The sequence below is a fragment of the Tachyglossus aculeatus genome, chromosome X1 (genome assembly GCF_015852505.1).
Source record: "Tachyglossus aculeatus isolate mTacAcu1 chromosome X1, mTacAcu1.pri, whole genome shotgun sequence".
Lineage (NCBI taxonomy): Eukaryota > Metazoa > Chordata > Mammalia > Monotremata > Tachyglossidae > Tachyglossus > Tachyglossus aculeatus.
In genome coordinates this window covers 109,788,889-109,815,801 of record NC_052101.1, presented here as the reverse complement: position 1 = coordinate 109,815,801, position 26,913 = coordinate 109,788,889, and the positions used below count along the sequence as shown (strand labels likewise).

The 26,913-nt window shown below is 46.8% G+C and overlaps 2 protein-coding genes across 5 annotated transcripts in view; one reads left to right on the top strand and one right to left on the bottom strand.

The window, feature by feature from the left end:
• IPPK (inositol-pentakisphosphate 2-kinase) overlaps nt 1-16,957 on the top strand; it is an 83,461-nt gene extending 66,504 nt beyond the window's left edge. For 2 of the 4 annotated variants that reach the window (XM_038740721.1, XM_038740719.1), the window contains exons 9-13: nt 954-1,233; nt 10,997-11,147; nt 13,159-13,261; nt 14,061-14,140; nt 16,260-16,957. In XM_038740721.1, coding sequence (XP_038596649.1) covers nt 954-1,233; nt 10,997-11,147; nt 13,159-13,261; nt 14,061-14,140; nt 16,260-16,485 — 840 coding nt within the window. In that variant the 3' untranslated portion in view covers nt 16,486-16,957. Of the gene's footprint in view, nt 1-953; nt 1,234-10,996; nt 11,148-13,158; nt 13,262-13,466; nt 13,558-14,060; nt 14,141-16,259 lie in introns of those variants that run through there. The other 2 variants (XM_038740720.1, XM_038740722.1) reach the window with 2 other exon arrangements.
• Nucleotides 16,958-19,837: 2,880 nt separating this feature from the next.
• Nucleotides 19,838-26,913, bottom strand: part of LOC119919600 (centromere protein P) — a 280,519-nt gene continuing 273,443 nt past the window's right edge. Inside the window, exons 7-9 of the mRNA XM_038740155.1 lie at nt 25,540-25,619; nt 22,085-22,176; nt 19,838-20,183 (exon numbers count right to left, since the gene is read on the bottom strand). Of these exons, the coding sequence (XP_038596083.1) occupies nt 20,065-20,183; nt 22,085-22,176; nt 25,540-25,619 (291 nt within the window). The 3' untranslated portion in view covers nt 19,838-20,064. The remainder of the gene's footprint in view (nt 20,184-22,084; nt 22,177-25,539; nt 25,620-26,913) is intronic.

The following is a 26,913-nucleotide window of genomic DNA, read 5'->3' as shown; positions in this document are numbered from 1 at the left end:
AACTGTTTACAGGAGGAAGAAGGGAAAGGAAAAATGGATATGGAGTGATAATAATTATGGTATTTAAGCTCATACTATGTGCCAAGCACCGTGCTAAGTGTTGGGGTAGATTTCATACAGTCTGATCAGTTACAGTCTTTGTCCTACATACAGCTCACGATCTGAGGGGGGAGGGAGAGCAGGTATTGAACCCCCATTTTACAGATGAGGAAATTGAGGATCAGAAGTTAAGTGACTTGCCCAAGGTACACGGCAGGCAGATAGGTGGCAGAGCTGGCACGGGAGCCTTGGTCTCCTGATTTCTTCCCCCCAGGTCACTCTGGGCATAGACGAGCAAGTGCTTAAATAGTAAGATATGCAAACCGATAGATATGCCACGGGTGCATAAGTGTGTTGTTGGTCCCGGAGTATTGAGGCGATAGAAGGGGAATATGACCTAGGGAGAAGAAAAAAAATTAATTGGGAAAGGCCTTTAGTTCCTTTTCAAGCCATTTATTTAAAATAGTTTTTGAGTGAGCACCTGCAATTCTTGGGAGTTGGTAGTTTTAATTGAGGCCTTCAGGTGATCTTTTATTCTTCAGGAAGCTGTCGAGGGTTTAAATCTTTAGGTATTATTTTAACTCTAGACTTGTACATTTAAAATATTCTCTGGGGGGCAGCTTAGAAGTCGATTTAAAATTATGTCCAACTGCTGAAAATTAGTGTCTTTCCTCTGTCCTTGTGTAGCGGCACTCACATTTTGATTGACTTTTGGCCTATTAAGTTTTTTCCTTAGTACTTTTCCACAGAGAGCCTGGCTTTGAGTTTTAGCACCTGACTGGGGCTGAAGAAACACACGTGGTTGTTAAAGATGTTTAACTTTATTTGCTCAAAAACTGTAACAGTATCTGGTTACTCTCATCCGTGTTTCGGAAATGATATTCCTTCTGTTTCCTTCTTCTTGGTAATTGAAGAATGGAGAATTAATTTATGGCTGCAAAGATGATCAGGACTCGGTTGCTGATTGGAATGAACTTGCCCATCATTTGAAGCCCTTCTTCTTTCCTTCAAATGGATTAGTCAGCGGACCCCACTGTACAAGGACAATTATTAAAGAACTGATTCATGTAATAACAATGATTTTACTAAGTAGTACAGACAACTGCAGGGCAGGTGACATGAAGACAGTCCCAGTTTCCCAAGGAAGGAGCTACTGTGAAGCAAGTCCTTTCAGCAAGGAACTTGTAAGAAATGGTAAGAATTTCTCAATGCATTTGGTTTTTCCAAGATTTGTTATGGGTGGTCGGCAGGAGCGGGGAGAGATTTCCAGCTTGATCGGACAGCCCAGTTAGTCTAGTAAATAATAATAATAATGACATTTATTAAGCGCTTACTATGTGCAAAGCACTGTTCTAAGCGCTGGGAAGATTACAAGGTGATCAGGTTGTCCCACGGGGGGCTCACAGTCTTAATCCCCACTTTAAAGATGAGGTAACTGAGGCACAGAGAAGTTAAGTGACTTGCCCAAAGTCACACAGCTGACAACTGGTGGAGCCGGGATTTGAACCCATGAACTCTGACTCCAAAGCCTGTGCTCTTTCCACTGAGCCGTGCTGCTTCTCAAATAGCAGTAATGGTGTTTAGTGAGCACCTACTAAGTGCTTGCCCGGACTGTGCAATACAAGTAGAAAAGGAGCGTACTCTCTAACTGCTATTGGATATGCAGCTAATAATGATAATAGTAATAATTGTGGTATTTAAGTGCTTACTATGCGCCAGACACTGTACTAAGCCCTGGGGTAGATACAAACAAATTGGGTTGGACACAGTCCCTGTCCCACGAGGGGCTCATGGTCTCAATCGCCTTTTATAGATGAGGTAACTGAAGCACAGAGAAGTTAACTGACTTGCCCAGGTCACACAGCAGACAAGTGGCAGAGCCCGGGATTAGAACCCATGGCCTTCTGACCCCAGGCCTGTGCTCTATCTCTTCTGCTTCTCTGCTAGGAAGTGGGCTTGGGTTCAAGCAGGAGCGCAGGGGGCGAGATGAGCCAAATGTCAGTGAGGAATTGTGGATGGTTTGCCAGGGTTGCTGGCTTCAGTCCCAGAGAAGATGATGATGATGATATGGTGGTGTTGACCAGAATGGGTGATATGGGAGGAGGAGGAGAGGGTTTAGGACAGAAGGTGAGGAGTTCGGTTTGGGCATGTTGTGCTCAGAAGGCAGGCGTTTTAGAGAAGCAGTGTGGCTTAGTGGAAAGAGCACGGGCTTGGGAGTCAGAGGTCGTGAATTCTAATCCTGGCTCCACCACTTGTCAGCTGTGTGACTTTGGGCAAGTCACTTAACTTCTCTGGGCCTGTTACCTGTAAAATGGGGATTAAGACTGTGAGCCCCATGTTGGACAACCTGATTACGTTGTATCTACCTCAGCGCTTAGAACAGTGCTTGGCACATAGTAAGCGCTTAACAAATGCCATCATTATTGTCCACAGGGAGGTAGACAGGTTACCCGAAGGCAAGAGAATTGAATCTGAGAACTGGGAAGAGGGTAGGGCTAGAGAGCTAGGTTTGCCCGTCATGAGTAGGGAACGTGTCTGCTAATTCTGTTGTGTGTGCTCTCCCATGTGCATAGTACAGTGCTCCGCACGTAGCTCTCAGTAAATGCCATGGATTGATTGTGTCGTCCACATAGTGATGGTAGCTGAAGGCACGTGAGTGGATGGGCTCCCAAAAGAGGGAGTGCAGAGGGACCCAGCACAGAGCCTTGCTGGACACCCAGGGTTAGGCGATGGGAGGTGGAAGAGGAACCAGAAATATAATCAGAAAAGGAGAGGTCGGGGGAGAACTAGGAGAGTATATTGAGCTGTCAAAACCAAGATTGGATAGTACTTTAAGGAGAAAGGAGTGGTCCACGGGGTCAAAGGCGACTCACGTTGAGGAGGATCAGGACAGGGTAGAGCCCATTGGACTTTGGTGTCGAGCTTGTCATGGGTGACTTGAGAGAGCATAGCCTTGGTGGAGAGGAAGGGGCCAAGACCTGATCATAAATGGTGTCAGAAGAGAGCTGGTAGACAGCTTATGATCACCTGCTCTGCCACGTGGTAGGCATTCAATAAATGCTATGAATTGATTTATACAATCCTTTCAGGGAGTGTGGATAAGAAAGAAAGGAGGGAGATGGGGCAGTAACTGGGGGGGTTGGAAGAGTGTGGGGATCCAGGGTTTTTTTAAAAAATCATTCTTATTAAGAATATGAGAGATTTGACTGTGTTTGAAGGAAGAGAGGAAGGAGCCATGAGAGAGAGGCGGGGCAGGGTGGGGGGAGATGTCATGGGCATAGGCAGAGAGGGAAGAATTAAAAAATTTGTGGGAAATCTTTTGAGAAACAGCTAGGAAGGGGTAGAAAGAAGGAGGGAGTAGTAGAATATTTACCTCAGCACTTAGTACCAGTGCTTGCCATCATTAAATACCGTCAGAGGGATGAGAGGGAGGAACTGTGGGAAGTTCACTCATGATGGTTCCTATTTGACAAAATAGGTCACTGGGGGCTAGGGGTTTGGAATAGTAGGTGAGGGTTGAGGGAGTTGATGAGGGGGGAGCTGCCAAGGAGAAGAGAGTTGATTTCATAGCGGGAGAGACTGAATTTGAAGAGACTGAAGTTTTAGCCTGGTGTCTGTCAATCAACCATATGTATTGAGGGCTTACTGTGTGCAGAGCACTGTACCAAGCGCTTCGGACAGTACAATACAACAGAGGTGGCAGACACATTACCTCGCCACAAGGTTTCAACAGCTGTGTTTCGCTATGCTAGTGCAGGAGTGGAAGAAACAGACCATGGGGGAGAGCCAAGGCTGGGGGTTGGAGGGGTAGAACTTGGGTTTTAGCATTATAGGAGGGGAGTGTTTCTAGACTGTGAGCCTGTTGTTGGGTAGGGACCGTCTCTATACGTTGCCAGCTTGTACTTCCCAAGCACTTGGTACAGTGCTCTGCACACAGTAAGCGCTCAATAAATACGATAGAATGAATGAATGAGTAATAGGGTGTAGTAGCCTGGGCCGGGCAGCTCGTTGAGGGCAGGGAATGTCACTGTATTGTTGGATTTTCCCAAGGGCTTAGTACAGTGCTCTACACACAGTTAGCGCTCAATAGATATGAATGAATGGGTCCAGAGGTCTCAGTGGGAGGTGAGGACAGCATTTGAAGGTTGGGGCGTAGGGGTGAGATGCCATTTTAGAAGGGTGTGGCCAGACAGTGGTACATCAAAATTGGTGAGGTTCGGGATTAGATTAGAACACTTTGTAAGTATAAAGTCTAGTGTTTTGAGCTGTTGTGGAGCAAGTCGTCAGCACTGTTGAGTAGGCTATGTGACTACCGTGCCTAGGGGTCAGAGGGATCATCATCAACCTTGAGGTTGAAGTTCCTGAGGATCAGAGCCGAAGAAGAGAAGAAGACACAGTAAGTGCTCAGTTAATACCACTGAGTGATTAGGAGGGAACAGAAAGGTGGTAGATGAGTGTGACGGGTAGCTGCAGAGAATGGTAGAGACAAATGATGGAGTGGAAGCAACCTTGTGGGGCAAGGAGCAGGCTAACTCCTTCCCCTCCAGGGATTCAGGGGGAATGGGAGAAGTTGAGGACAACTCAGGAGGGAGTGGCAGGGGAGACCACATCTTCAGGCAGTGTCTCGTCTTGTTGATGGCTGCCGTAGGTGCCCACTCTGGGAATGGATGAGGGAGATGATCACCTCCCCCCGCCCCAGCGAACCAACATTTTGAACTGGACTCCTAAATTTGCTCAACCCTGGTGGGTGGTCTGACCAGACCCAAGAATTGCTAGTCAGAGCTGAAAAGAGCTGAAAATGGCGGCTTTCTGACCTATTAACTCTTGGAAGCCTGGCCCTTCCCAGCCTTCAGCACCCCCTGAAAGTCCTGCCCTCTTTTCATCCCGTGCTCAAGATGAAAAGTTGGTAGCTCTGCTGGTGGCGAGGAGGAAGAGTGAGCTACTGCTAATTTGGGGAGAAAGTTAGATTCCCAAGAGTCAGTGCTTTTATCCAAGTTGCAGAGACATTGCCTGATTATCCTAATGGAAAAACGAATGACTGGGATTAATTGAGTGCGTTTGGCTTGGAAAAGAGGAAAATATTCCCATTCAGAGTCTCTGTTAATGTGAAGTTGGACACTCACTTAAAAATTCTTATAATTGGAATGAGTCTGCTGTCCCCTCTGTTCCCTGGTTTCCCTCTCTTCCTAGAATTGGACAATTCTTTTAGTTACATAACATTTCCCACCTCACCTCACGTACCTCGCCGTCTTGCTCTTTAAAGTCCAGCTGGGGGGAAAGAAGTATTCAGCGAATCCCTGACTGGCAGCCCTCATTCCACCCTGACCCTTTCCCAATCTGATTTCCTCCCAACAGTTCACCTTGGCCTCTTAGCCTGGAATGCCACACCCTCACGTGCTTCCTTGCTCTCATTTATCGTCAGGCTTAATTTTAGGAGATTGGGCTCTGGCAGCCAGCATTGGACTTACAGTTCAATCAGTCAATCAATCGTATTGAGCGCTTACTGTGTGCAGAGCACTGTACTAAGCGCTTGGGAAGTACAAGTTGGCAACATATAGAGACGGTCCCTACCCAACAGTGGGCTCACAGTCTAGAAGGGGGAGACAGAGAACAAAACAAAACATAGTAACAAAATAAAATGAATAGATATGTACAAGTAAAATAAATAGAGTAATAAATACGTACAAACGTATATACATATATACAGGTGCTGTGGGGAAGGGAAGGAGGTAAGGCGGGGGGGAGAAGGGGAAGAAGAAGGAGGGGGCTCAGTCTGGGAAGGCCTCCTTCGGCCACTCCCGGCCCAACTCTCTGGCTCTCAGCCCCCACCAGGCCCTAATCTCCTCTTTGCTTGGCTCTATTGTTGACAGTCACAGACCCATTGATTGTCTCAGTAGCAGAGGCTGCTCCTCCTGGCACTTCTTCTACGCTCCCTGACAAGTCTCACTGTTGGGCAGTTCCCCGTCCTCTAACCCTCGGCACAGCTTAACAATACAGAGGGACTTCTTTCCAGCAACTGTTGTCGCAAGCAACTGGGACACAGCTGCAAACGTGTCCCTCCTGAAAATCCCATCTCCACCAAACTTTCTCCAGCTGATTTCCCAGCCCCCTGACCCAGATAATCCCTTCAGCCGTTTCCTAGCACTCAGGAACTTGTACCCACCTCAGCAGTCATGGTCGTAGGTCTGCTGACTCGATTTGTTTTCGCAGCGTTGTAAATAGTTTTATGTCTGTCACCCTTGTTAGAACGGAAGCTCCTTGTGGACAGGGAACATTTCACTTGGTTTTTCTGTATTTCCCCAGTGCCGAGGACAGTGCGTGGCACCAAGTGAGAGCTCAGTGACTTCTGCTGCTGCTACTACTATGGTGTACCCTTAAACAGTCATGCCCACAAAAAAAAGTAGGTAGATGTCTGTACACATACACAAGTGGGTACGTAATCCCAGCTTTGATAGATACGTTGCTAGGTGGAAATGAAGGCGAGGTAGAAAGGAAGAGTAAGAAAGAAATTAAAGTAAGGGAGGCTAAAACAATGGGTGAGACAATGCGGATAATAATAATAGTGATATCTGTTAATTGCTTACTGTGTGCCAGGCACTGTACTAAGCGCTGGGGTGGATACAAGCAAATTGGGTTGGACACAGTCCATGTCCCACGTGGGGCTCACAGTCTTTATCCCCATTTTCCAGATGAGGTAACTGAGGCCCAGAGAAGTGAAGTGACTTGCCCAAAGACACACAGACAAATGGTGGAGCCAGAATTAGAACCCAGGTCCTTCTGACTCACAGGCCCGTACTCTACCCACTAGGCCTAGTGGTAGCGTGCATAATCAATGTCATATTTATGGAGTACTTACTGTGTGCAGAGCACTGTATTGAGCACTTTGGAGAGTACAATTTAGCAGTTGCTTAGACACATTCCTTGCTCATGAGGAGATCACAGTCTAGAGGGGGAGACATTAAGATACATAAATGATGTATATGTACATTAGGGCTGTGGGGCTGAGAGGAGTGGTGAATAAAGGGTGCAAATCCAAGTGCATAGGTAACACAGAAGGGAGTGGGAGAAGAGGCAATGAGGGCCTAGTCAGGGGAGGCCTTTTGGGAGAGATGGGCTTTCAATAAAGCTTTGGAAGTGGGAAGAGTGATGGTCTGTCAGATATGAAGGGGGAAGGCGTGGCAGGGCGTGGGCGAGAGGTTGTCAGCGAGCTAGACGAGATCGAGGTACAGTGGGTAGGTTGGCATTAGAGGAGCGAAGCGTGCAGGCTGGGCTGTTCTAGGAAATTAGGGAGGTGAGGTAAGAGGGGACAAGGTGATTGAGTGCTTTAAAGCTGATGGTAAGGAGTTTCTGTTTGATGCGGAGGTGGATGAGCAGCCACTGGAGGGTCTTGAGGAGTGGGGAAACGTGGACTGCACGTTTTTGAAGAAAAATGATCCAATTAGTGGAGTAAGTTATGGACTGGAGAGGAGAGAGGCAGGAGGTGAGGAGGTCAGCAAGGAGGCCTGTGCAGTAATCAAGGCAGGATAGGATAAGCATTTTAACGTGGTAGTTTGGATGGAGAGGAAAGAGCATATTTTACAGATGTTATAAAGGTTGAACAGACAGGATTTAGTGACATATTGAATGAGAGAGATGAGTTGAGGATAACGCCAAGGTGATGGGCTTGAGACGGGAGGATGGTGGCCCGTGTACAGTGACGGGAAAATCAGGACAGGGTTTGGGTGGGTAGATAAGGAATTCTGCTTTTGACATGTTAAGTTCAAGGTGTTGGCGGGACATCTAAGTAGAGACACATCAGGACCTGGAGGTGTAGATTTGGGAGTCATCCACATAGAGATGGTAGTGGAAGCCAGGAGAGCAAATGAATTCTCTAAGGGAGTGGGTGTAGAATAGAATAAAAGGGGACCCAGAACTGAACCTTGAGGGACCCCCACAGTTCGGGGGTGGGAGGCAGAGGAGGACCCCGCAAAGGAGACTGAAAAGGAGCTGCCAGAGAGATAGGACCAGAACCAGGAGAGGATAGTGGCAGTGAAGCCAATGTTGGATAATATTTCCAGGAAAAGGAGCTGGTTGACATTGTCGAAGGCAACGGAGCAGTCAGAGAGGATTAGGATGGAATTAGAGGCCTTTGAATTAGGCAAGAAGGAGCTCACTTTTGTGACCTTTAAGAGGCCAGTTTTCGTGGAGTAAAGGGGATGGAAGCCCGATCAGAGAGGGTCGGGGAGAGAATTGGAGGAGAGGAAAGGAATAAAAATGAATTGGTTGAGTTCATCTGCTAGTTAGTGAGTGAGCTCTTTTGGGTAGGTGAGCAAGAGCCGGAACTGGTGGAAGACAGATGTGAGGAAGTTATTGTGAGAGTGTCTAGAGTGGTTGGGAGAATGAGGGTGAAGTTGGGTGGCGAGGGAAGAGCAGATTTTAGAGATGTTGTAAAGGTTGAACCAATAAAATGAGTCTGGGGCTCGGCAGGGTCCAGGGAGCTAAGACCAGGTGGGGCCTGGTGGGGTTTCGTTGACCTACTGCAGGCTTGAGTCTGAGGATGGGGGAGGATCAATCAGTCATTTATTGAGTGGTTACACTGTATAGGTTTGGAAGCATACAGTACAAGAATTGGTAGACACGATTCCTGCCCTCAGGTTGGGGGGCAACTGAATTTAAAGATGCGTACATAAGTGTTATGGGGGGGCGGGAAAGAAGAATTTGTAAATACTTAGGGGGTAAGGATTCAAGTGCCTGGGTGGGTAGATGAGAAGCAGCGTGGCTCAGTGGAAAGAGCACAGGCTTGGGAGTCAGAGGTCACGGGTTCAAATCCCGGCTCCGCCACTTGTTAGCTGTGTGACTTTGGGCAAGTCACTTAACTTCTCTGTGCCTCAGTTACCTCATCTGGAAAATGGGGATTAAGACTGTGAGCCCCATGTGGGACAACCTGATCACCTTGTATCCTCCCCAGCGCTTTGCACATAGTAAGCACTTACCAAATGCCATTATTATTATTATGAGAGATTAGTCAGGGAAGGCTTCTTGGAGGAGATGTGATTTTCGTAGGGCTTGGAAAATGGGGAGAGCGGCTGCCAGATGTGAAGGGGGGGAGAGATCCAGGCACAGGGTGGTCGACCGTGAGAGAGATGAGCGAGGCACAGCGAGGAGGTTGGCTTGAGAGGAGTGATGAACAGGCTGGGCTGTAGGGAGAGAGGAGCTTATTGAGTGCTATAAAGCTGATGGCCAGGAGTTTCTGCTTAAGGTGGAGAGGGCTGGGCAACTATTGGAGGTTTTGGAGGACTCGGGGAGGCGTCTGCAGAATGATATTTCAGAAAGGTGATCTGGGCAGCAGAGTGATGTCTGTCCTGGAGAAGGGAGAGTTTACTTTTAAGTGAAGATACCTCTTACAATCCCTCCTGGACAGTGTGCTCTTTGTGGGCAGGGAATGTGCTTAACAACTCCACTGTATTGTACTTTCCCAAACACCTCGATACCCAGGAAGCACTCAATACCAGGGATCGATTTGATTTCATGGAAAGCTTTCCCAAGAAGACTCATACAATATTTTGTCAGCCATCACTTAGTGGCATTGTTTGGCACCTATTATGTGCAAAGCACTGTACTGAGTGCTTGGGGAAAATAGAATACAGTAGAGTGGGTAGATGTGACCCCTGCCCACAAGGAGCCTACAATCTACAGTCCCTCTCTTAATGACTGTTCCATGTTGCTAAGGAGGGCAGGAGATCCAAACCAGATTTGTATTGGGCCTTCTTACAGAGCATCTCACAAGACATTTCAGTCGGTCGGTAAGTCAGTCATGTTTATTGAGTGCTGAGTGTGTGCACTTGGGAGAGAACAGCATAACAGGCACATTCCCTGCCCACTACAAGCTCACTGTGTAGAGGGGGAGACAAGCATTGGTATAAATAAGCAAATTACAGATTTGTACATAAGTGCTGTGGGGCTGGGAGGAGGGTTAAATAAAGGGAGCAAGTCAGGGTGACATGGCAGGGAGTGGAAGGAAAGGAAAAGAGTGCTTAGGGCACTTCAGAGATGGGGTCCCTGCCCACCTAGAGTTTCCGCAAGAATTAAATAAGGAGAACAGAGATTAGGAGAATGGGAAAGAGCAAGGAAGGATGGAAGGGGAGGTATTTAATTTGAGCCGAACCGGACTGTCCGGAAGGACATTCTTATGGGCTATGAGATGTCTCCTCAGCCGGGGTGCCACCTGCTGCAGACGTGCTGGTGAAACTGAAGACTTCAGTCTTCACAAGCAACTTTGTATGTCTTTCCCTTTGGGAATTTTCCCTTCCAGAACAATCAATCAATCAATCAATCAATCAATCGTATTTATTGAGCGCTTACTATGTGCAGAGCACTGTACTAAGCGCTTGGGAAGTACAAATTGGCATCACATAGAGACAGTCCCTACCCAACAGTGGGCTCACAGTCTAAAAGGGGGAGACAGAGAACAGAACCAAACATACCAACAAAATAAAATAAGTAGGATATACAAACTATTAAGAGCTGGAGTAGGGTGGGCCAGTTAAGGGGGGTCAGGGAGCAGAGATACCTGGGGAGGGGAGCCAACAGTCAACTAGCATGGGAGGGCTGAGGAGGTGTGAATCCGGATTTCCTTTTTGGTTCTTGGGTTTGTTCTGCTCTGACAATTGGTTACTTTACAGTTCCAGCCAGATTTCCTACAGCTGGTATAGAGGGAAAATACTCAGCGGGAGAGAAGGAGGGAACCAAGCACACAGTTGGTCCATAGGTTGAAGTTGACGCTGTCGAGCTGTAGGTCCCAAGATCAGAAACTTTAAAATCCAGAATGAACAAAGCAGAAAAGAATTGATCGCTTTTTCCCAGCGGATAAATGGAAGAGGCAAGCATTGCAGCATTTCCCAGTATTTTCCTAGGCTAATCTGAAAGTGTGATGACTTATTTGAAAATGAGCGTGTTGTCTTGATTGTGTATTTTGTAGGTAAAAACAAACTGGAAAGCTCAGGGTTACCAAAGGGTTGTCTCTTGTACAAAACCCTTCAGGCCCAGATGCTGGATATGCTGGACATCGAGGGGCTTTACCCGTTGTACAACAGAATTGAGCAGTACTTAGAGGAGTTTCCTGAAGAAAGGTAACACTTATATTATTTCCTCTATCGGCACAGTCGTTTGGAGCAGGTGTAATAAGATGGAGCTGTATGAAGTCTGTGGGTGAAAGATAGGGTTTCTTGAGTTCTTTTGGGACCTACAAAACCTAAATTTTGTAGAATTTCTTTAGAATTAATCAGATAGGAAAGCAGATAAAAGCCATGTAACATTCCAGCTTCCTCTGTATGGGCAATTACATTTCTCTAGAGGAAAAAAAACAGGTAAACAATCTTGCAAGTTGAAATGCCGAGCATAAGAGCACAATGGAAGGGATTTTGCTCTTCCTTTTGCCTATTTTTGTGAACCTGTCCAATTTGGCGATTGGATAACCTCCAACCAGGCTTCTCTGACACATACATACATACTTTAGAGAGTGCATGCACACACATGGGCTTGCGTGCTCTCTCTCTGTCTCTGTCTCTTCTTCCTCCCTCCTCCAAATCCTTCCCCCAAGTAGATTGTAGCATCCTAGACAGTGAATTACTGGGCCCAACCCATTCACGACCTTAAAATGGAGCGTGAGGCATTCAAACCAGATCCAGTGTGGAATTAGTTGTGGATAAAAGTGAGGGCAAACAGGCAAAAAAATGTTCCCAAGTAGAGACACTTTCTCTGTCATTTGAAGATTTCTGTCGATCCATTGTATGTGTTTCCTTGAAGTGTGTGGTGTATGAATTTTTCCTTATATTTTGTCTTTGTGTGTGTGTGAGTGAGAGGTCTTGGCAATGTCTGAAGTCTAGAGATGAGGAGGGTCGGTGGTGACAGGAGACTTGGGGGTTCCGGAGCCCTGACTATCGCCTCACAACTAGGCTTGCCCTCACTCTTCTTGGCCCAACCTCTGGGTCTTGGTTGGAAGCCTTGGAAGTGACTGAGGAGGCGGTTGCCCTTTAGGCCCCAGTGCCCAGAATTCTAAAACAGTGGCGTATGAGCAACAACCCCAAACTTTTACCGGGACTCGGGTACTTAATTTTTATAGACTATTGTAGCTAAAGAGGCCCTGGTTGAATTATTTTATATTTTAGATCAGCCACAAGGGGGCACTACAGCTCCAGATATGGCACTTCAGTGATTTCCGTTGCCTCGAACTTATTTAATAATAACAATAATGATGGCATTTATTAAGCGCTTACTATGTGCAGAGCACTGTGTGTCTCCTTTCTAGTGAACACTGAAAATGAATCCTTACAGAGAGCAAATTGTTTAACAAATTAGGACTAGGAGGAGTCTAGTGAACCTCCTCATCTCCAGACTTAAGACATTGATTTCTGTTGCCTCGAACTTATTTAATAATAACAATAATGATCTCATTTATTAAGCGCTTACTATGTGCAGAGCACTGTGTCTCTCCTTTCTAGTGAGCACTGAAAATGAATCCTTACAGAGAGCAAATTGTTTAACAAATCAGGACTAGGAGGAGTCTAGTGAACCGCCTCATCTCCAGACTTAAGACATTGCCAAGACCTCTCTCTCTCTCTCACTAGAGAAGCAGCGTGGCTCAGTGGAAAGAGCCCGGGCTTTGGAGTCAGAGGTCGTGGGTTCAAATCCCGGCTCCGCCACTTGTCAGCTGTGTGACGTTGGGCAAGTCACTTCACTTCTCTGGGCCTCAGTTCCCTCATCTGGAAAATGGGGATGAAGACTGTGAGCCCCTCGTGGGACAACCTGATTACCTTGTATCTACCCCAGCGCTTAGAACAGTGCTTTGCACGTAGTAAGCGCTTAACAAATACCAACATTATTATTATTATTAGTGGACCTTTCAACAAATTGTGGATATCGTAGTAATAGTATTAAGTGCTTAGCGGGTGCAGCGCACTGTACTAAGCACTGGGAGGTGGGAATCAGACACGGTCCCTGCCCTTGGCTGGGGGGACTCACCATATACTAACTGGGAACCTATTGATGCTAGACTTGTCCAGCCCTATATGAACATTTTACAGGCTTCTTTGTGCCTGACCCTTTTTTCCTTTTTATTCCCTTTTCTCCCATCTCTTGCAGAAATACATTACAGATAGATGGACCGTATAATGAAGCGTTTTATAAACGACTACTTGATCTTTCAACTGAAGATGATGGAACTCTAGCGTACGCTTTGACAAAGGTAACGGCCTCGTTGAAGAGAGGGGAGGATCTTCACTCAGTTTGCTTTCTTAATGTTTAGGAAACTGTGACCAAGTTTTTTTTAGTGTAAATTCAGGTCAGTTTTCTTTCCTGTCACATTTCTTTAGGGGTGTTTCCTGGTGGTAATTTGGGATCAACTAGAAGGTGTAAACTAGTCATAAGTAATAATGACCTTTTTTTGGCAGGGGGCGAGGGAAAGATATATTTGGCTTGCTACCTGAGAAGTGAACCCGATGCTAACTGCCCTTTGGATCACAGGAGGTGCTCATTCCCTACTGAGATGATGGTGGCTTTTACCACTATGGTGATAGGCTTGGCCCAGACGGCCAAGACTCAAAAGATACCAAGGTGGATTGAATGGCAACCAGGACACGTGGGGGGAACCAGGTGATGGTTAGATTTGGACTCTATAACACCCCCACATCGCTAACTTGAAGAAGAAGCAGAATTGTGGTATTTAAGTGCTTACTATGTGTCAAGCACTGGGGTAGTTACAAGATAATCAGGTCCCACTTGGGGCTCACAGTCTAGGGAGAGCAGGTTTTGAGTCCCTGTTTTGCAGATGAGGGAACTGAGGCACAGAGAAGTGAAGCGACTTGGCCAAGGTCGCACAGCAGACAAGCATCAGAGCCGGGTTGAGAAGCCAGCTCTTCCACCTCCCAGGCCCGGGCTCTTTCCACTAGGCCAAGCTGCTTCCCTCGGGTGACCCATTATGGGGCTCCTTGTCTGTGAAATGTACCCAAACTTGTAGCCTGTTGATAATGCCTTCTTTTGAATAGGTCCAGCAGTATAGAGTGGCTATGACTGCTAAAGATTGCTCCATTATGATTGCTCTTTCACCGTGTCAGCAGGATGAATGGTAAGGGGCGATCTGTAAATACTACCTTCACTTCTTTTCCCCCGTGATGTGCCTTGTGTAACTTCTGCCGAGCCCACTAGACTATAAGCTCATTGTAAGCAGGGAAAGTGTCTGCCAACTCTGTTATATTGTACTCTCCCAAGTGGTTAGTACAGTGCTCTGCACAGAATAAGCACTCAGGAGAGCCAGACCTTAAAACTCGCCACATGTAAATGGAAGAAGCGAGACTCTTGAGCCGGTGCTTCTGGCTCTAGAAACTGGGAATAGAGTTCCTCTCCCCCCTTCAGTCAATCAGTGGTGTTTATTGAGCCTTTACCCTCTGCGGGACACTGTATTAAGTGCATGGGCGAGAACCATGCAACAGAGTTGGTAGACACGTTCCCTGCTCACACGAGCTTACAGTCTAGAGCTGGAGCCCTGGGAGTATCTCAAGCTGCTCGGCATTCACACCACCTCAGCTGCGGTGTCTAAGAATGAGCATTGGCCGGGGGTTTGGGGGCAGGGGGAGAGATGGCTGAGGTTTGTAGAGCGAGGAACCAAGAGGAAAAGACAGAGATTGGGGAGAGGAGCTTGGTAGGAGCTTCCCTGTTCAGTGGGTAACCAGGAAACCCGAGTTCAGACACACATTTCAGTGCAGAGGGTAAGCTTCCTCCTGGCATGCCCCGAGCGACCGCCACATTTGCCGAGGAATCAATCTATGGATTCCACTTCTGGGGCTCTTGAGGGGCTGTGAAGGGGAGGGGGAGGAAAAGCAAGGAAAAAGAAGATTCTTCTGTTTCACAGGGCCATTGCAGAGGGGTGTTCTTGGCCTTGTGGGTAGAAGACCTTTCTCTCTCAGCCCTCCCGGAGGAATGTGGAACAATGGAGCTGCTTCCGAGCTGCTTGCTCCTATTGCTGCTGCTGCTACTGCTGCTGCTGGAAAAGAACTCTGGGCCCTGATGCATGCCTGGTGTTAGGGCTTTGGATGTCAACCCTGAGGGAGATGAGAGGAGAGATTGTGGGAAGCCCTGAACCATGGAGAACTGAGCAGGGAGGAATGGGATCATTTGAATGGAAAGGGGCTAAAGGAGAAAAGCAGCTGGGGAGTGGAATTTGGGGCTTGGTTGCCTAAAGGCAAAATGAAAAGGAAGGAAAGAGAGGGCAAGGATGAGGAAAGAAGATGAGCAGTGAAAGGGTCAGAAGAGCAGGAAAATGGAGGGAGAGGGGAGCATCAGGCACCTGGAGGGGGAGAGAGTGGATGAGGCCACCTAAATTTTGAACCCGTCATTAGTTCTTGGTGTATTTGAGAACGACCCTGGATTTTGAAGCCTTACTCTGTCCTCCACCCCTGGGGCTTGGCCGGTGAGAGTTCCTGAACCTTTTCCCAAGCAGAAAAACCCTGGCTTGGATCTTAAGTTATGTGAATTAGTAGATGTAAGAAAATAAGGATGAATTCCCTGAACCCCACATGTGAGCACACTCGGCTCTTATTTATGTTTGAAAAAGGTGAACAAAATGTTCCAGTCTTCTCCTTAGTCACCCAGTTCATGAGAACACATTTAGTAAGGCATAATGGGAATGGCTTTCTAGTTGCTGTTCAGTGAATGTTTTTATAAGAACGTTTTCCACTTTAATATGAATTGTTTGCCAATAGGTTAGTATTGAAAACATTCTTTGCTCCCAGACGAGGGAAGGTAGATATGTATTTTTTTTTGGGGGGGGGGGGGGGAGGGAGGCGGTTGAAAGAAACCAAGGCAATAATAGAAGAAGACATCATCTCTGCCAAACTGAGTTTGTTCACTTAATAACTGCTTGCCGGAGAAGACATTTGAGGCTAGTCTTAGATAATGGGAAATAGAAGATGAAACCCAGATTTTACCATTTTTTTAAAAAAAATTTTGATTTTTTTCTTTCCCAATCCCCATTCACTCCTTAACTTCCATTGGGCAAGAGCCACAGCAGAACAGCTGAAAGTCAGGCCCAACTGGCATGTTATGTGAGTGTCAGTTAGCCTTTATCTGGAAAGGTGAGGAGCTCTGAAACTGAGCTCTGGATGCCATGTCCTGAGTTGAGGTAGGGGTCGGCTAATTGCAATGACTGTTTAAGCATCCTGACAGGAGCATTTTTGTCCTTTTTACAGCTCCGAACAAAGACCTATAGTTCCAGCATCCAAATCCAGATTCACCTTCTCAGTCTCAGTCCTGGATCTAGATCTCAAACCCTATGAGAGTATTCCCCATCAATACAAACTTGATGGCAAGATCGTCAACTATTTTTTGAAGAATGTCCAGGCCAAAGACGACCCTCTGATGTCAAATCGGTTCAAGGAGAATGAAGATTGCACATTAGTCCTTCATAAGGTGTAGTAGTTTTTCCCAGATTGTCTTTTGAACCTGAGCAGTTTAGAATGTTAAGGTTAATGAAATAGTCATGAATTTTCCGTTGTTCATTGCATTTTTCAGCTGTGAATGTTTTTGCTTTTAACCACTTTTGAAGTGGTCTTACCGTTCAAGGCCGTGAAATTGAAGAGCACTAAAGCCATCTTCCAGTATTCGACTTGAAGGAATGCATTGATTGATTAAAAAAAAAAAAAAAAGAAATTTTAAACAATGGCATGTGCCATTTCGCTCAACAGAGTGATTGGAAGGCGCATGTTTGAAAACTTAGATGCTATGGTGAATTACGGGGGAAATGTTCTCGATTACTAGTTTGAAGACACAGAACTCGGATACAGTCCTCAAATGAAAAAGCCTTATTACTTACATCAAGCTTCTGATCTCAAAATGAGTATACCTGTCATAGCCGTCATATGTGTTTTGAACTTAAAAATTTTTACTAACCCCCGCCCCCCGCCCCCAACTAAACTCTGCTTGTTTTTTAATTCAACCCCCCCCCCCCCCCCCCAACAACCTGAGGTTATTGTGTAACATACCCTCGGGCAGTGACACGCATAGAACTGACACAGATTCAGTTTGCTCTGCATTTGTGTTTGATAATTCCAGACTCAGGGTCCAAGGGATTATGTATATCTTGAAAGCTTTATGTATCAATTTGTACAGATGTAAGTAGGACTTTTAAAACTCATGAAACCTACTAGGGACTTGACCAGCTCCACCTTGTTTTAATTTTGGGATGGTAATCATAAGGCTTTGACTTGATGCTTTTTTTTTGGTCAAAATTTCTTTACCCGGTATGTGCTGCTATGGATGGTAACATTGTGGTAATCTGTTAAATCACTGTCTTTGACTTGGCTTTTTAATCACTAGTGGGGTGGAAGGTTGTTTTTTTTTTTTAATATGAGTGGAATCAACACTTCTCAGTTTGGACTCATTGATGAAGACTAGTCTAAGCCAGATGATTGTGCTTGGATGCCATTGCCTGGTTTCCGAGTCGTGGGTTGAATTTTCTTCCTGTTGGTCAGGTGGGTCTCGACATTGGACTGTTTCTTCCATCCTTTTGAAGAACCGATGCTAAATGAACTATTTTTGACCAAGTTTATGACTATTGCCGTGTGGAAAGCATGTGAAGAAAATATTTCGCTGGCCTGAAAGCTTTGTCCGATACCGGAGTTTCTGAGAAAATGTAGGCATCACCGTTGTCTAATGTCAGCACTTCTGAAGCTTTGAGCTATTGCTTCCAGACATGCCTAGAGGGGCCAGGATTACTCGGGAGAGAATTGCTGATTGTGTAGCCTCCCCGGACCACAAAAAGACAAATCTTGTTTTAAGGTAATCTAATTTATTTTGTGTGGAAAAATGCTACTAATCCATAGTTTAACACCCCCTGCTTCCTCCCATCCCCAGTCAAGGCTTTCCCCCTTCATCCCCCAGAAGGAAATCCCTGATGGGAGCTTGAGGGGCAGGTGGTCTAGTGGGGGGTAGGATGGATGGGTGGGGGGGAGGCAGGCGTAGGGGCTGGTCTCCAGCTTTTGGAGAGATAACACATCTTTGTCATTCCAAACCCTTTGCTCTCAGCTGTTATTGTTGAGGGAGGAGAGGCTAATCCATTTCAGACTGGTTTCCCGTTTGTAAGCATATCGCTCAGTTTCTGGCCCTGGTGGATTCTGTCTGCCCCATTGAAGCCTTCCCTCTGCTGGGTAAATGAAATTCGCCAGAAACACAGTGTCAGGTCTGGTTTCCAGCTGACTCTGCTTGGCTGCTGCCCTCTGTTTTTACTGTTTGTACTTAACTGCGTCTTGCTTGCGAGTGCCGAGGAAAGATTTTCGGTGTATAAAATGCGTTTTGCTGTCCAGTCTGTTAAAGTGAGGCACTCAGACCGGAATTAGGAGTCAGCAGCAGAGGGGGAGAGTGGAGGGGCCCCGGTCACGTGCCAGCATTGATTGACCCTGGGCAGTGGAAGTGTTTGTTAATACAACCAGTTTGCCTGTATTTTTTTGGCAGGGTGAGGTGGGGTAGGGGGGGCGTCTAGTACTTGCCCGATCTGATGCCACATGCATGTGCATGTCTGTTTCTTCTGACACAGTAGGTGTGTGTGTCTTCAGAAGAAAGTTCCTGATGACATCAAGGCAAAACCGAGTGTATTTTTCCTATGCTTGTCCCCCACGCACCTGCGAAAGACTTGGGGAAAAATTCAAGGGGTTCCTTACAGGGAAAACCTCCAACCAGCCTTGCTCTAGGAGTAGCGATTTGCAAGTGCCAAGAAGTCCCCAGGGCTTTGCCTTGGCCCTTGATTCCCAGTGCAGCCAGTAGCTGGATCCTGTTGCTTTTAGTCAGAGGGAAGCCAAAGTAATTTCTTCCCTGCATGTTTGATTCTTTTTTTTGTTGTTGTTCTTAATTTAAAAGCAACAAGAAGAACGTTTATTCATGCTGATTTCCACCCTGCACTCCTGCAAGCCTCAGCATTTTGAAGTGTCTTTACCTCTGGCTAGGTTTGTTTGTGAAAACCGCCCTTTTAAAGAGCAGGGGTAAATGTGAATGTAGGAAAATACATTTTTTCTTTAAAAGGCTATTTATTCCACTGAGGGTAGTATTGTAAATTTCACCGGTGGTGGAAAAATCCGGTGCTAGGTACTGAACACGCTATAGGACATGCTTTGATTATAGCTTTTCCAAGTTACTGGTGCCCTAGTCAGGGCAAGACCAAGAAAATGAATGTCTAGGAAGCAGCTGCACTATTCCCACCCCTGCTCTGATAACTGTATGTTATCACAAAAGGACTCTGGGGTGGGATTCAAAAGCTGGAAGGGGAGTGGGGGTCATCTTTGGCCCAGCGATCTGGCCCCGGTGCCCCATAGGGCTGTAATCTGGCTACCCGCAGGACGGGCCCACTGTAGTCACTGCCATTGAAACGGTGGGAAGGGCTCAGAGAAGGGGCACCAGTTGCGAGATCTACGCTATTTAATGTGAACAGGCAACTGGGCTGGGTTTTCCCAATTTTTGTGTGTGTTGGGGGGCGGGTATTTCAAAGCAAGAGTCCACTGTGACACACAGAGCTAGCTGGTGACTGCTCCTCTTCCGCTCAGCCAGCCCGAGTCCGTACGACTCCCACCGAAACCCCGGGTTGGCCTTCTGCTGTAGGACTGTGAAATGAATTTGCCACTTCGGATGGGCTTAGTCGGACTGCATATGACTTACAAAAAACACTTTCCCACGTGTTTAGGAAATGTTAAGGACGCAAAAAAAAAAAACCACTCGGGCACATTTAGTGATACAAATGTTAAAACTTATTAAGAAATGAGACTTACTCTATACCTGTAACTGTTATTTGGCATTTTGTATTTAAATGGCTGTATTTATTTTTCATGTTATGACAATTTATATATAACGTGCCATAATTGTACAGATAGCATGGTTTATGGGTATGGTTTCTAAATGGAAAATAACTAATGTTTATATTCAATAAAATTATAGACTGCAGAACCAGCAGAATCTCACGCTAGCAGCTGGAAAGGAATTTGAATGATCTGAACGATTGAGTCTTCATTTTTACAGGCAAAATGATTCGATCAACTTTTCAAAGGTGACCTCAATCCCAAACACCCGCAGCAGTGCTCGGAAGGAGCGAGGAGCATTTTCCACAACCTTCAGTTTGTCCAGGGCAAGGGCTGCAAGACAAAAGACCAAAAAAAAAAAAAAAAAAAAATTGGGGCAATTAACCTGCCAAATTATTGTAGAGGGTACCTTTTTCAGTGACCGTGGAGATTTTGTTTAAAAGATAACTCATTTACATACATTTTGGGTAAACCAGTTGGATGGAAAATTCTGGCCTCTTGCCTGCTTTCTGCAACCCTTCCCTCCTCCCAAAAACTCCTCAACACAGACTGCCTCCCCTGGCCTTTTCAACTGCCATAGTCACTGTTGTGGTCAGTGCTCCCTGATTCTTTTATCTCTCTCTCTTATCTCTCTCCCTCTCCCTCTCTCCCCTTCTCTCCTTTTCTTGCAGTTTCCTGCAGTTTAAGTTTTACAATGCTTTCTTCATCAGCCCTGTCAACATTCAATAGGGCAGTTCAAACTGCTTCCACCAGAATGTCCCTGCCCCGTTTTCCAGCCATGTGTTTATGGTTCCTCAAGGTTTCCATAGAGCTTTTGCTCAATCACCTGCCTCCCTACATCCCCTGTCCCACCACCACTGTTGTCAAAAATGCATCCTAGTCCCTTTGCCCTTTTTTTGCCCCTTTCCCTTCCATGTCTATGTGCTCATCTCCGTGCCATCCCTCACCCCCATTAATTACAAAGAAAACAGCTCTACAAGACCGCTTGATAACCTAAGTCTGCAGTGGGCTTTCCCCAACTGATCTCATTTTGCCCCCATTTTACAGATGAGGAAACTGAGGCACAGCACCCTAAGTAACCTGAGAATACACAGCAGGTCTGGGACAGAGCTAGGGGTAGAATAAAGAGCCCTGCTCCTTCCCTGTTCCACAGGGCTCCAAATGGACAGAACTCTCCTTAAAAGAATAACATGCTTGTAAGGAAACACACACCAATTGGGGCAGAAGCAGTGAAATGGCAGCGTAGGGAAGGAGACAGAGCTGGGGAGGGAGAAGAACGGGATTTTGGTTCGTGTTCCGCCCTAATGGTACATCCAGATTGCTTTACTTAAGCACCCCAGTGCTTAGTACAGTGCTTGACCCATCGTCAGTGCTTAATGACTACCACAGTTGCTATTATTCCAAATGCATTACCATCAATAAGTCTTCAGCATCCTACCCATTAGCCTGTGGAGAGGGAGAAGGGAGAGAAATCATGGAAGTTAGGGCAAAGCCAGACATCAAACATAAAAGGGTCTCCCTACCAAGTTGGATCAGTAAGAGAGGAGACATTTGGTAGTGTGGAATGGCCTGGAGAAGAGAGGGGCTAGCAGGAGAAGGAAGTTTGCGGCGCCAGGCGTGCCACCATATTTTGGAGGGCAAATATTAGTAAGGCTTAGTGGAGAGAGTCAAAAGGCGGATGGAGTTGTAGTCCTGTACGGAAGTGTTAGCAGCATCTGAGGACTTTGTCGTATTTAGTCTGCCTTGCTGGGGAGGCTCCTGAGAAGGAAAATGCACTCCAGCTAGAAGTAAAATTTGAGAGTTCTCTGCATGCCAGTAGAAACTGAATCCAGAGCGTGGTTTCCTGCAGGAGCTGAGCAGAACACTCAAATGTGGAGCTGTAATTAAATGTGATTTCTTTTTCAAATGGTATTCATTAAACGCTTACTATGTGCCAGGCCCTGTACTAAGGGCTAGGGATGATCTAAAACTAATCATGTCCCACATGGAGGGAGTCTTAATCCCTATTTTACAGATGAGGTAACTGAGGCACAGAGAAGTGAAGTGACTTGCCCAAGGTCACACAATAGCCAAGTGGCAGAACAGGGATTAGAACCCGGGTCCTTCTGACTCTCCCGGGCCTGTGCTCTATCGACTAGATCGGGCCGCAACTCCACGGGTCCATCCTCTGGCTATAATTTGAGGCAGTAGATTACAGGTTCTTTCGGTGATGAGGAAAGAAATGAAAAGCATACCTTGTTCTGAGATTTTGACCAGTAGATCCAAATTGGGCCAGACTATTCCATCATCAGTGATCTGTATCAGCCAAACAATGACAAACGCAAATCTAAAATGGGAGAGAATGACACCCAAATTCAGTTCCATCTTTAAATCTCAACATTAGATTCCTCGGAGTGATCTCTGAAGAAGCAGTTTCTCTTCTGGCTCTGCTTCCTGCCTTCCAGACAATTATCCCAGCCTGTTTCCCTCCCAGCCTCTACTGGGACAATCAATCAGTGGCATTTATTGAGCACTGTACTAAGTGCTTGGGAGAGTACAATACAAAAAAGTCAGTAGACACGTTCCTTGCCCGCGATGCGCTTCCAGTCTAGGGGAGGACAAGAGACTTCCCAAGTTCTGGGTTCAAGTTCAAGTTCCAATCCCAGGAGAAGAGAACTGGGGGTTCTTTGCTCCCCACACTCCCTCCTCCAGCTTGATGACCTCAGGTAGTCCGCTTTGGGCTGTGATTTCCCCTTAAATAGAGAAGTTTCTCTCCGGTAGCTGGAATGTACTGATAGTTTGCCTCTCAGAGTGGAGGCAGGATCCCTGAAACCTTTGCCGAGGGAAACATTGGTTTAAATCATTTACCGGGAGAGGGGGGGCAAATAAAAAGAGCAAAGCAATCTTCCCGCCTCTGGGGGAAATCACAAGAGGGGCTCTGAGGAGCAGAAGCAGGAAGAGCGTGATTCATTAGTTTACGTCTACAAACCTATTCTATTTATTTTATTTTGTTAATATGTTTTGTTGTCTGTCTCCCCCTTCTAGACTGTGAGCCCACTGTTGGGTAGGGACTGTCTCTCTATGTTGCCAACTTGTCCTTCCCAAGCGCTTAGTCCAGTGCTCTGCACACAAGAAGCGCTCAATAAATATGATTGAATGAATGAATAAATGCCATTATTATTACTCTCTGTGCCTCAGTTGCCTCAGCTGTAAAATGGGGATGAAGACTGTGAGCCCCACGGGGGACAACCTGATGGGTAGGGACCGTCTCTCTATGTTGCCAACTTGTCCTTCCCAAGCGCTTAGTCCAGTGCTCTGCACACAGGAAGCGCTCAATAAATACGATTGAATGAATGAATAAATGCCATTATTATTACTCTCTGTGCCTCAGTTGCCTCAGCTGTAAAATGGGGATGAAGACTGTGAGCCCCACGGGGGACAACCTGATGGGTAGGGACCGTCTCTCTATGTTGCCAACTTGTCCTTCCCAAGCGCTTAGTCCAGTGCTCTGCACACAGGAAGCGCTCAATAAATACGATTGAATGGATGAATGAATCTTCCAACCTTGAAGCCGTAAATTCCTAAGGAAAAGAAAAGTCACATCCTGCTTTAGGATTCCCAGCAGTAGCACGTCTCCTCCCTCCCTCCGCGCCAGTCACATGGAGCGTCTCGGTCCATCCTGGCCCCGAGCCCCGCTAACTAGAGCAAGCGGGAGGTGGCGGAAAGACACTTTCCATGAACGTTGGAGCCAGCTAGATACTCCTTAGCGTGGGAGACTCTGTCCAAACAACACAGAGGAAAGGAAGTTTCTCAAAGCAGCAAAGACAGAATGGCACGAACAAAAATAATCTCTAAAGAAGTGCGTTATAGGAAAGATAACGGCAAAGGCCAGATGTTGGCCGGTTTAGGGAAACCATCTAAATGATTTTACGTGGTGAAATATGAAATGAAATAAGAATGAAAGATGAATCAGAAGATGGGTAAAGAGTAAGATATGATTTGGATTTGAATGATTAAGTGGAGGAAGCAGAGTGGGGATGAATTGCTTTGAAAACCGAACTCTACCCGATCTGCCGGGGGGGAAGAGGGAAAAAAAAAAACCCAACCCCAAACCAATAACAAACGTAATAAGATTAGTGAAATTGCAAGTAGAAGCCCTAAAAGCAAAGCTATGCTGCATTTCAATGAGCCTAGAGGGAGCACCTCATGTTCCCTCCTCGTATTTGTTATCAAAACAAATTCTACCCAAGTCATCCAGCCAGAGTTGATTCATTCTGTAAAGAAAAAGGTTTTTCGATTCCCAAATCATCCATGACGAATCCTAGTGATGAACAACTCCCAGCAGTCACGATGCCAGGTTTCCTTTAATGGAAACTGTGCCCCCCCCGACTTCAAACTGGGGAAAAACCTCCTTCGCATGGGAAAATTTCACAGCAAGTGTTATTGCAAAGGTGTTTCCTTTAAATCATTTCTCAGAGATGAAGTTGTCTCCCACGGGGAACCGCCTGCCAGTTTTAGGAGACTACGGAGACCGCGGGGGGCCCCTGATCTCTTTTTCATCGATTCTGGACTTCCTTTCCTTCCCCTTCTCAAACTCTCCTCCCCGGGGCCTTACTTCTCTCCTTTCCTGGCTAGGATGTCCCGCTCACTGTTCCTCCACCTTTCCTTTCCTTCCCAAAGGCAGAGCTGGGTCATGGGCCGGTCTAGAAGACTGCAGCAGCCATTAATCAAGCCATGGAATTTACTGAGCGCTTATATACAATATGCAGTAGAAATGTATACGTTCACTGTGGGCAGGGAATGTGTCTACCCACGCGCTTAGTACAGTGCTCTAGCTGAGATCCTTCTAGACCATGAGCCCATTGGGTAGGGATTATCTCTGTTGCCGAATTGTACTTTCTAAGCGCTTAGTACAGTGCTCTGCACACAGGAAGCGCTCAACAAATATGATTTAATGAATGAATGTATGAATAAGAGTGGCGGTCTGATGGATACGAAGGGGGAGGGAGGGGCTGAACAAGGGCGGGGGCTATGGTGAGAGAGATGGGATTGAGGTACAGTGGGAAGTGGCAGGGAGGCCATGGGAGGGAGAACCAAATGCAGCGTGGCTCAGTGGAAAGAGCCCGGGCTTTGGAGTCAGAGGTCATGGGTTCAAATCCCGGCTCCGCCAACTGTCAGCTGTGTGACTTTGGGCAAGTCACTTAACTTCTCTGTGCCTCAGTTCCCTCATCTGTAAAATGGGGATGAAGACTGTGAGCCACCCCGTGGGACAACCCGATCACCTTGTATCCTCCCCAGCGCTTAGAACAGTGCTTTGCACATAGTAAGCGCTTAATAAATGCCATTATTAAATGCCCCACAAAATGCCAAAAAGAGACCCTGGTTGTGGGCCCCCCCATCAACCATTCCTGGAGCCAAGCCCCGGGGCAGCTGCAGCCACCTCTGCCCAGTGAGCTGCCCCGCCGGTGGGTGTGAGCCCACTGTTGGGTAGGGACCGTCTCTATATGTTGCCAACTTGTACTTCCCAAGCGCTTAGTACAGTGCTCTGCACACAGTAAGCGCTCAATAAATACGATTGATTGATTGGAATAAGGTTGGCGTGACTGCCAGCCCCAGCTCAGGGGCCCCCAAGCAAACATGTTTCCATACTGGTTCAGACCGGAGAAACGGCTTTCCTTCTGCTCTTTACTCCACCTCAATTCCGACTTACCCAGGGAGGCGAGGGTTCTTTATAGTCATGTACTGTGCTGACGCTCCTGCAGGCAGGCTTACAATGTCAGGATATTTTTCCTACGCGGCCAAAGAAAGGTTAAACGCAATTAGTCCAAATTCGATATCTATCAGAACTTTAAGAACTGCCGCTCTCACTCTCCTGCCCCTTCATCCAAGGTCCTGCCGGGTAGGGCTGGCTCTTGGAATGCCCACGGCCCGTTTCTGGCACTGCCGTGGGTCGCGAAATGCTAAGCGGGGGGCCTGTGGATGGACCGCTCGCCCTTTCTGTTGCCCGGACTTTTTCCCCAACCTCCTTTCCCCACCCAGGAGAATCCACAGCCGCCGTGCTGCCTTGATGTCAGTTCTTGGTGAGAATTCAAGCCAAAGCGCCCTTGAGGTGTTTCAAACATCAAATGAAATTAGGTCTTTAAACCCCACTCTAACTTTCACTGCCAGGCTGAGCCCAAGCTGCCCCTTGGCATGGAACAGCCTCCCTGCTCATGTCCATTTTTCTCTTTCTCTCCCCACCCGCCACCCTTTCAAACTAGAGCACAAGAGACCCCTTCTGAAAGTGTTCCCATCCCACCTGCCCAATCCACACCCCTTTTTAATTTATGATTAATCACCTCCATTCATTCATCTGTGCTAACTTGTGTTTGTCTTGTCTCCTGTATTAAATTGTGAGCTTGGGGAGCCGAAACCCCGCCTGATCTTTAACACGAACCTCTCCCCCCAACACTCTGTGGGTGCTCAATAAATGCTGGTTGATCTGGGGACCGCACAGTCCAACACCAGTGAGTGCCCCCTGGGGAGGGGGCCAAACAAGCTGCAAACAGTGTTTAAAGGCGCTTGCAATACAGCGGGGTCCAGAGAAGGCTAAGGAAACAAACGAAAAGATCCCTAAACGCAAATGACAAACGTGAAGAGGCCGACCACGCTACAAGCCAGTCTTTTAAAAAAAGATGGATATCCAAGAGCCAGGAGATGCCTCCGGTCCTGGGTTGACCAAAGGAAGGTGGCTTGAATGAGGGGAAGGCTTCCAGGAGGAGTGATTCCTTGTCAGTAGAATTTGGAAGGGCGAAAGGGATGAGGTTTGGCCTGAGAGGAAGGTTAAAGTCCTGTTTTCAGACCAAGTACAGCCCCAAGCCATGCCTGCAATTCCCGATACAGCTTGTCCTCCTTGCCTACCTTTTAAGTCCTATGAAGGGCTTCCAGGATCACCATATTTGACAGTGAGGCTGGAAAAGGCCTCTTAAAATCACTTGCTTTCGTCGTCGGAAAAATAGTAGCCCAAGTTTTCCCTTCCCCTATGGCAGCAAATGTCGGCCTTTGCGATGTCTCATTCATCTCTCCAAACGACAAACCAAGGAGT